Below are 10,980 nucleotides of genomic sequence, written 5' to 3'. Positions count from 1 at the left end.
TTTCGTTCACATAAAGTCAGAAAAAAACAACATATGAATCCAAATTAACATGTATTTATACTAAAGTAATACAAAAATGACTACAAAAGATTTAGAAGTGAGTAGTTTTTCGAGATTTACGATTATACTGTAAGTTTGTGGGGAATAATAGCCATTTTCTATACTTTTGAGGCATAAGCAATTAGGAAATAACACTTACTACCCACAAACAAAAAAAAAAAAAAAATTGTTACACGGTGTAATTATATCTGTCACACACATTTATATCATGCATTTCTCACAGGGTAAAAATTTAACAAGACAGACCTTTAGCACAATAGGGTACGGAAACGGCCCTGTAAGTCACTTTCCATTGCTGCTGCGTTAAAATGCAATTCCCAGTCCGCTTCACTTTGTTGTGGTTTCTTTCAGGGCTTTGTAGCTGATGCCTGCTAACTCAATGAAGTTTTTCAACATCAAGGTAACAAGATAAGAATACACGGTTTCTCACACTTGTAGAAGGATGGCAATCTTAGGGTCAGTTAGGATGTTTTGCTGCATCCGTTGTCAAAGGATCTTTTTTCTATCCCCTCGGATATGGGATAGTCATTAAGCTTTAAGTGCCTTCTCTGAACATGCCGATTGCTGTTTGGGGCACACACTCAGTTAAAGATATGCCATTTGCAATAAAAAAGGATTTTTGTATTTGCATGATTGGGTGGCTGGGCTGATTTTATTCAATTTTTTGCTGTACTACTTTGTTAGTGAGAGGTCTGGTAAAGCATAGGGCAGCATTGTAAAGCACAGATAGGTAAAGCATATTAATAAACATGGTAAACTATGGTAAATGCATAGTATAACCATTGGAAAAGCATGTTAAAAGTGCAAAAAAAAATATTACTAAAAGATGTATTGCTGGTACGAGATGCCTACAACAATTGTATGTTAAATCTAATGTTTTAATGCTCTATAAAGCTTAGAGTATGGATGGCTTTATCCTTACAAATCCAAGGTGCTAAACCACGAATCGGAAATGAATTGTATCCCCATTATCTGGAGTTCTGCATTGATAGAACAACTAGGCAGACCACAGAAACGTGTGTAGCGGGAAGGCTGGGATAAAGACATTGGAGGGATTTAGCTTTCAAAAGAGAGTTAATCACTTCTGAATCCCCTGACTTTGGTTTCATTGAGCCTGGCGTTGCCTTTTGCTGATTGGACCAAGGGCGACCAAGGGCAGCACTTAAGCCATTTCAGTGCGGTTTTAAAATAATTCGGATGGTTGATTCAAAATGATTAAACGTTGTCTAATTTTAGCTTTTTTCTTTTTTTTTATTGTTGTACTAATGAATGTCTTTTGGCACTATACCAATATATTATATACAAGGTAATTTCTGTTGTGGTTTGTGAGTTGAAATGGAGTTTGTAATCAACATTCTTACTTCCTAACCCATTCTTCCATGATGCCAGTAGAAGCATGTTGTAAAGGGGGGGGGGGGGGGGGCTTACACTTAGGATTGTCTGTTTATTTATATCAACAATAAAGCAGCCAAGTGACCAAATAAAAAACAAGTTGTTCAAAGTTCCCATAATGCACTGAATAAATGATCAAGTTCCCATAATGCACTGAAATATATGACACCATGTAAAAGTTACAATAGAACATGACATTAATACTGAATTTTCTCATTTACATTCAGTGTTTTTGTTATTTTGTTTCAGCATTCTCTTCACTATGATTGTCCTACATAATTACACTCAACACATGGCTGCTCTTTAATGTTTCCTTATCACAAAATTGCAGGATAGTTTTTTTCCGCCTTTTTTTTTTTAGCAAGGCACCTTAATAATGGCCATTACAATTCTCTTGTACTCCTTTCGGAAGTTGCTGTTCAGAACCCCGTACACGACAGCGTTGAGACAGCTGTTGAAGTAAGCCATGAAGTAGCTGGCAGTGAAAAGCCACTCTGGGATGGCGAGGCCCAGACCTGGGATCACAGCAACTGCCAGCCCGATGAAATTGAGTGGTGCCCAACACACGGCGAACAGCACGAACACCACAAACATGGTCAGGAAGTTCCGGATGTCGTGGGGCTTGATTTTGGGACGGTTGTCCGGCTTGACGCGTCGCCTCACCTTGATGACCAGGATCCAGATCCGCAGGTAGCAGTAAGTCACGATGCTGATGGGCAGGATGAAGTGGACCACCACCACGGTGATTGTGTAGAGCGAGCTGACGGACTGCGCGAAGGTGCAGGAGTAGACGCGGGGATCGTACTGCAGGGAGTCTACGAACCAGTTCGGCACGATGGCCAGGATGGTGAGGACCCACAGCAGGATCACGTAACAGACGGTGTTCTTGTTAGAGAAGAGCTTGTCGTACTTGAGGCTGTGGCAGATGTAGCAGTAGCGGTTGATCGCGATGCCCGTGATGTTGAAGATGGAGCCAATCACGCTCAGCCCCATCAGGAAACCACTGATCTGACAGTGGATGTAGCCCAGGCTCCAGCCGTCATGGAAAATGGCAGAGAGAACCAGAGGGTACGGATAAATGGCTACCACCAGGTCTGCTACAGCCAGACTAACCACAAAGGCATTTCCTGCAGGGATAACAAAGATGCAGCAGATTAGAAGACAGCCTTTCAAAGAAATGTAAAGCAGACAAGGTTTCGAGAGTTAATCACTCTTAATGAGCTGCGCGGAACACCGGAGGGTTAATTTAACACACACATAATAATTATGCATTCACTTTTTAAACAAAAAAGGAAAGAACGATACAATTGCTGCACAGTGCCTCAGTGAAATTACATAACAGGTCAGCGCTGCAATCAGCTTAACGCTTTGGAAAGGGAAAGCGAAGAGAAACAGCAATTGACATGAAGTTCTTTCCCCAGTTTAACTGCATGCAGTTAATGTATTTATATTTGGAGGTGTATCCAAATTATCACCTATATCGCCACTACAGGAGAAAAAGGACTTTGTTCAGAACATGTTAAATGGATGTATGATTGACAATCAATTTCCCCTGATTTCAATCCTCCTGAGAAGTATAAGGTTCCACCAGAAGAGATAAAAACATATTGGGTCCATAAAAAAAAGGATTGATAGTATGACAGAGGCTGAAAATAACAAAAGCTGTCACTGTAATAAATAAGGTATATATGTTTTCTATTGTAATTTAAGCTCCTGGAGCAAAACCTTTGAAAAATGTGAGATAATTGTCTACAAGAAAGACGTTTTTAAGGATCTAGTTTGAGAATATTTATATGCTTGTGTGTGTGTGTGTGTGTGTTTATGTGGTACGCATAACTAAACATCACATTTGTTGTCAGTGTTTGCTCAAGGATAGTTGCTCATTATGTATAAAAAAAGCTGTTAACTAATTTGTGTGCCTGTCAATAATGTTAATATGAACAACTGAAACAAGTAAAAGATTTTTTGGCTCCAGCCTCTTATTGATTTTCTTCTTTTTGAATAATTCAGCTGAGTCTGAACGTGGTGGATTTTAATTATGGTTCCCGTGGACTGACTCGTCTCCCATCCACAGATTTGACCCGAGGGGATAGATTGGACAGCGGAACTGTAATTTAATTCTTGATGAGAGTGGCGAGTAAACCAGAGCGTCATTTTTTTTGTTGTTTTTTTAAGCTGGAAAAAGCCCCCATAAAAATAAAAAAAAAAATCCCTCATGCCTGTATTAGAATGACTGAAAATGAAGTTGGTTTTAATTTTCTTAAAACAACCCCCCCCCCCCAAAAAAACAGATTATTAATCCATTCCAGGTTCCCCCAGGGTATGCATTGACAATTGTCTGTATAATTTGAGACTGGGCATTTAGACAGCAGAAATGTGATTGCGACTCTAAATGCCCAGTCACTAGTTACCATAATACTTAATTAATTTTCAATGGCATAGCAAAGATGTGCCCTGGTATGTTTGGTGGATCTGTCTTGCTGCCCGCTGTCATCCACTGAAGACTAAGACTAATTTCACCTGTGACAAAGAACAAATTCAGTAGCACTCGAGGCAGAAAAGCTTGTGCTATCAAAATCCTGGGAAATTTGTAGTTCTTAAGTCATTAGACAGAAGGGACTTGAACTTTGAGTCATGCAGAGAGCTGCTTTTGGAAGCGTACCATCTCATGGATTATAAACTAAAATGCTGGCATGACAGGGCTGAGTTATAGGTTCATAATAGCAGCACATACAGTTATTTCATGCTGGTTTAAGAATGACATGTTAAGGATTAGCAAGTGAGAGGTTGATCAGCGCTGAGCTGAGATGTTCCTGTCACTTGTCTTACACCACAGGCACAGCACACAGCAGTCACTAAATGACTAAAGTATTTTAAATCGCTTCATTTTTGGTTGTCATCAATGTTCCAAAAAAAAAAAAAAAAAAAACCTCCAGACAGGGCTATTTACACCACTTCAGAGCTTGGCTTGCAGTTTCACAGCCATTGAGGAAGGAACGAGCCGGGCCTGGTAATTGTGGATGCTGCCACTTAGCCCCTGTCAAATAGTTTAATGAAAAAGTCTTTCAATTCCGCACTGGTCGAATTTCACTGATTTTTCAAGGGCTTTCTGCTTGCTCTCTCGTGTTGCAGTAGCTAACTGTCAATAAGAAAAAAACATATTCACACTACGCTCACGAGCACTGTGCGTTCGATGACGCTTTCACTGCATCAAAACCTTTAAAGATTAAAAAGACCATGCCCGGTTGATTTTAACCCTTGAAGGCCGACCTATTTTTTTTCCTTCTTGTTCATACTGCACTGACTTACCTAGCTCAGTGGTCATCAAAAACAGACTAGGATTAGCCATGTTCCATTCTCCAGTGGTAATTTCTGGCAGGTTACATTGAAAGGAAGATGTCTCTTTTTGGCTGATGTTCAACTTTATTAATAACACATCTGTCTGAACCATGAATCAACCTTCATATCCTGTGACTCAGCCTTCATATTCCTCTGGGAATGTTAAAGTACTGGGGAGCCACTAACTTGCTCAAATTTCAAATGTTAGGATGTAAAAGGGTAATATTCTCAGCGGTAGCGAATTATTTCTTTCAATCCATCAATCAGTCATCTTTGTTCATGTTAAAACTCTGGCAGCAGCATTTTGCACAAGCTTTAGTTGAGATAAAACACAACTTGAGATACCAGAGAAAAGAGCATTGCAATAATCAACCCTAGAAATTATAAAAGCATGCATCAGTCTCTCTGCATCCTGCAGAGAAAGAGAACATAGTTTAGCAAGATTTCTTAAATGAAAAAAAGACACGCTAGCTGCATTCCCGATGTGTGGCTCGAATGAAAGATCTGTATCAAAAATGACACCCAAATTTCTCATTTCACCCTTCAGCTCAGAGAAGAAACTACCAAATGTGAAATCAGATGGATTCCTATTATTTAGATGATTCTGTGATCCCAAAAGCATACTCTCTGTTTTATTTGAGTTTTTTGTCAACTATTGCTTAATGTCAGCAAGACAGGTAGTCGGAATATTTTCAGCTGAGATAAATATAATCAGCATAACAATGAAATGCTGTATCGCATTTTTTTATTTTAGCTTTTGTCCGGCTGGGTTATCTGATTGGTTATGTCAAGACATCACTCAAAATGAGCTAATTTCCCCTGACAAGGTGGCTAAGGGGCATCAGGAGCTGGGCTGTGTTCGCGGCTTGAATCGACAAGAAGGGACAATCCTCTGACAGTACTGTCTGATTGCATTCAAACTGAGAAGCTAACACCTTTCACATTGTACAGAACTAGGGCAGTTGTAAACACCTATTAAACAGATCAGCCTACGTGCACCCTTTCTGTTCATTGAAATATACAGCACAGCTGCCATGTATGTGTTCAGCTTTTCTGGGAGACAACTATATAGTTGTCTGTTCTGGACAATGTAGCAGTGGATTACAGTAGAACTTCAGAATCATGAACACCATGGGAATGGGGGCTGTTCCTAACTCTGAAATGGCCATTTATCACGGTTTTAATAAATGTGTATATGGGAATACAGCTGTAGAGTCTGTGTACAGTACTCTGGCATCTGCTTGTTCCAGTGGGACTGTTATTAATGTGATACTTGTCAGCAAGTTTTTTAACACTTACAAATCTGCGACCCATCAAACCCATGGCTGTGGCTTTGCTATCCAAGGTCAGGCAGAGGTTAGTGTATCTATACGAACCAGCGCTTTTAACATTTCTCAGCTGTCAGCTAACACTCCTGCAGGAGGCGGCATTCTTTCCTAAAAGAAATACATTTCCATGGCCACTTAGCAGCACCCTTAACTGTCTCAGTGTTTCATTTTGATCCATGTGACAGGGTTGTGGTGTCTTTGTTTATGCTGTCATCTCACGTGTTTCCTTTGCAGACAGAAAAAAAAGGATTATTGGTTGACTGCCCAATTCAAACCTTTTACATTGTCATAATTGCTGTAAAGACAGGAGGATTGTTAATTGTACAAAAAGGTAAGATCTTTTTCAGAGGTACCTGCACAGGAGCCATAGCTATTTGCTGTTAACTATCTGTTTTTTGTTGTCCCTTCATTTGTTGAGCTTTCAGAGGAACTAATAACTGACCGATTACAGAGCTGATAGAAATGGAACTTGAGAGAACAAAGCACATGTTATCTTTATGGAAATGTGGCATCACTGAGGCATTTCAGTGGGTACAGTCAGCTATGATTTTACCATCGTGCCCAGCATATACAGCTATGGCCAAAAGTTTTGCCTCACCCTATAGAATTAACAGATTTTGCTTCAGGAAGCAAATAATGTTTAACATATTGAGTTACATACCACTTTGTAGTTTTACATATACTTAACAAAGAAACTGACACAAATTGAAAAATGTGACATTTCAAAATCTAACATGAAATACTGTACTACTATTACGGCTTCCAGTAGACTTTTGCAATATAGCTTTGTATTTCTTTGATTGCATGCTGCTAAATAAAATATCAAAATTATGTTATAGAGTTGTTTTGGATTTTTTTTTTTAAATCGCAATCCTAATAAAATTCTAAGTGATGCACAACTTTTATCCATAGCTGTACATTGTACTGAGTCTTGGAAAAGTTAGCAGTGAGATGCACGGTAACAATGCAATTTCCTTATTGTTGTTTATACAGGAGAGAGCAGAGCTGTCCAGCCTTTTCTGCCAAAATAACCATACTAGTTACCAAACAGTCCTTAAAGAGACACCCAAAGAGGGTGCTCTAGAGGCTGGCTATATAGTAGCAGCTACACAGAGACATCACATCTTCAGTCATGTTCTGCTGAAGCTGTGATGTTAGTGCACATCAACATCTGCCTTTGTTATTGTACCTGCTTCTGCCTAGGACTCAAGAGCCTGTACATCAATGGAAGTCAGTGTCTGAGGATTCTCGTTAAACCCTGTCACCCCTGATCAGAGCATCAAACAAAGGCAAGGCCGGATTAATACATTACCCTTTCATCTCTGCGGGCTTGGAGTTCCTATCAGAACACTGTACAGTATACTACAGCACACCAGTGTGTGGTCGTTTTAACTCTTTCACTCAGTCCTCAGAGGGCAACGGTTGTTCTACGTCAGTGGATTTGCGTAAAAAATGTGTAATGACTGGGGCAGTTCATCAAATGACTATCCGGATTTGCTGCTTGTAAAAATAAATAATACAAAAAAGTATTTCTTTAAGTCTGGAACTACTTTAGGTATAGAACTAAGATGTACAATTGCACACTAAAAGAAAGCTAAAAAAAGTTTTTTTTTTTTTACCTGCTTTTCTCAGTTTCTTGTTCCTGAAGACCGAGATTATCACCATCAAGTTGCCTAATATGTCTACCACGATGGTTGTGATAAGAACCGTAGCCAGCAAAGTTACCACCCAGGGAATCCGGAGTCCACCCCGGTCCTGATATCCAGTAGAAATGTTTTTCAGCAGGGGGGGAATACTTCCTTCAGCCATGTCAATTCATCTTGCAGGAGCCGAGGGTTAGGCAGACAAGGCGGGGCAGCGCCTCAAACCGGTACAATTCAAAAACATGAGCATCAACCTTTCGATTAGTACACGAGTTTTTTTTTTTTCGAACAATAATAAAATGTGCTGCAGGAACGTCGCATTCTAAGTGTGCAGACCAAGTAAAAAGCAAAAGAAAGACACCCTGGTTTTTGGACTAATACTACTAGCTTTTCTATGTAGGCTTCTGTCTGTGTGTTTTAATATTCAATATATCGTTTCTGTTCTTTCAGATCTCAGCAACATGATCAAAAAAACGATAAAACAATAATAATAATAATAATAATAATAATAATAATAATAATAATAATAATAATAATAATAATAATAATAATAATACATTTTATAAATAAGTCGATAGGCAACAATCAGGACCTGAAACAACAACTAGAAAACATTGTATTGCATTTCTAGTCTAGAGAGAGACTTTCCTTGCTGAGTTCTGAAAACGCTGTGTCTAGCCTAGTAAATGTTTAACTCCATTCACAAGTCTTGCTCTGATCCATGTTTTTGTTCCATTCACCTCTTCCTCTTGAATCCGTGCATTCGTTGATTTGAATCATTGTGCGCAAACGTCTCCAGTCAGAGCGCTGTCCAAACAAGCACAGATAAGAGTTTTCTTTAAAAGGTCATTAAAACTATGCTTCCGCCTCACAATATAACAAATGTTCTTACTCATTACCAGTATATTTGTTACGATGTAAAATGCTCCAACTTTTGTAATTTATTTTGGTTTGTTTGTTTTTTTTTTTTTCTCTCCTTACATAAAGCAATTCGTGTCGCGTTCTTTTTAATCTTCATTCAATCACACTTTCTGTGCTTCACGGGGGTAGAGCACCTTTTCAACCCGTTTTGCGCTGGTTTTGTCTGGATCTGATTCTCCGTTCTGCAATCCCTCTTCGTCCAACAGGTTTATAACCTCCCACCACACTGTCAGTCCTATTTCTCAACGCTCACTCTGAACTCATCACCTGCAACCCAACGGAATGAGTCCCGTGCGTTTTGACCGCGGCGTCCATTTGGCCAGTTTAGACACGTAATCACATTTGAATTCACTCGTGCTGCCTTTGTTCACGAAATCACAAACTAACACATTCATTGCCATACCACAAAAATACATACAGTATATCTTTTTGTTCTTTGCTGGTTTGCACTGGGTTTATAAACAATCCGGGATCTTTTGATCTATACCACCCGTCTCCTCTTTGATCAAACACATGTAGGCTACTTAACTGCCAGAAATTGTTATATTCTAACAGAATTACAGTTCAATCTTTGTAACCTGTATTATGAAATAATATACCCAATAATTATAAATACTCTATTAGAATACATCTAACCAACTAGAACCACTTGTTTCAGTAAATGTCATTTTAAACACCTCTTTTTGTTCTATTTTTTTTTTTTTTTCATCTCTCCTAGCAGTCAGTAAGTAACCTGTTCTGACACGGAAAGGTTCCACAAGTTTAATATTGCTTTACCACCGTGGTTTGGCTCCGTGCCCACAAATATGTGACCAGATACGGTTTCAATCGGATTTGACTTTTTAATTCCCTTTTTAAATACACAAGGTGTATTTATGTATTTATTTTGATACAGGCGTCAACAGTTACATGTAGAAAGATCGCTTGCTGTATTGGTACAGATCCTATTAGTACGGGACAGAAGGACAGCATCATTAAGATGCTTCATCTCTATTCCAGGAGTGTTCTCGTTTAGAACTGTGGACAAATGTTTTGCACCACCTAGAATTTTAGGATTGGAAAAAAAAACAAAAAAAACAACAACAACAAAAAAACAAACAAACAAACAAAAAAAGAACATATATGAACATAATTTAGATATTTTATTTAACACGATGTAATCAAATAAACTACAAAACGATGCAAATGTCTATCGGAAGCCATGATAGTGGTACAGTATTTCACGCTAGATTTGTTTTCATTTTATGCAGAAAACTACAAAGGTATGTAATTGAATATGTTAACGTAACATTATTCAACAAGTTTCATTCGACTTTAGCAAAATGAATTAATTCTATAGGGTGATGCAAAACTTTTAGCATCAACTGCACAATCCAGAAAGGATTTTGCTACCTCCAAAATATCTGTGTCACATTTGAGAATAACTGCATATTAACGTGGAGGTTTAAACTGGACAGTTGCAATGTTTGAATCTGTTTGAGTACTGATTATACTGCTACAAGCCTATTGCTACATTATAGATCCACTGGCACGTACCAATAACTGTTCCTGACATTGTTTAAATTACAAATGCTTTTCTTTGACGGAGTATCTCATTGGAAATCAAATTGCAACTATGCAATTCTAGCTGATGCAAAACGTTTGTCCGTAGCTGTGCAATGCTTCTCCCTGTGGCTGGAGATGTTTCAAGTGCATGGGGCTCAAACCTATCACAGTTCCAAGCAATTGCCCTTAGTGGCTGTGATGGCTGCTGGCGAAGGTCATTTCCAGCCATGTGGCTTGCTTTGGCCCAATGCATTATTCATCCTTCCAGGAGACCGCGTTGCCTCTGTGCTTTCATCAATGTGATGGACTACTCAGTTTCTTTCACAGAAGCTGTCCTGTTATTACAGCCAAAGTTCAAATCCAGAACTCTTAGAAAGCAATGGATTCAAAACAACAAGGAAATCGTCTTCAGCGGGTTGTGTGCGCTCAGAGCCTTCGGCTGTAATCCAATATACTGGCATGTTTACAGTTTCCCAATAGATTAACCGTACACACAGTACAGTATGTGGGTGGGGAGGGGGCCGGGTGCCAATGGTGCCACAGGCATAAAACCCATTGCATTAAATGTTACCGATAGTCTGGTGTGAGTGGTTATAGCAGTGACAGTGCTACTGGCTCACTTGATTATTTCCTCGGGCTAGTGCATTGGAAATTTACATTTTACACGCAATTGTGTCAAGACGCGCTCTGTCACATATTGAATATTCTTCTTCATGAATAGTTCAATATTAGCTATAAAACATTAAACATGT

General features: G+C 39.0%; 1 protein-coding gene across 1 annotated transcript; it reads right to left on the bottom strand.

Moving 5' to 3' along the window:
• Positions 1–254: 254 nt before the first annotated feature.
• Positions 255–8,195, bottom strand: LOC121296805 (melatonin receptor type 1A-like). Its single transcript, XM_041222624.1, has 2 exons — positions 7,739–8,195; positions 255–2,579 (listed from the first exon to the last, which is right to left on the bottom strand). Exons 1-2 carry the CDS (start codon positions 7,926–7,928, stop codon positions 1,810–1,812), a joined length of 960 nt encoding a protein of 319 aa, XP_041078558.1. The 5' UTR covers positions 7,929–8,195; the 3' UTR covers positions 255–1,809.
• Between the last annotated feature and the right edge of the window lie 2,785 nt (positions 8,196–10,980).

Source organism: Polyodon spathula, chromosome 22, assembly GCF_017654505.1.
Source record: "Polyodon spathula isolate WHYD16114869_AA chromosome 22, ASM1765450v1, whole genome shotgun sequence".
Taxonomy (NCBI): domain Eukaryota; kingdom Metazoa; phylum Chordata; class Actinopteri; order Acipenseriformes; family Polyodontidae; genus Polyodon; species Polyodon spathula.
This window is presented reverse-complemented; position numbering and strand designations above follow the sequence as displayed.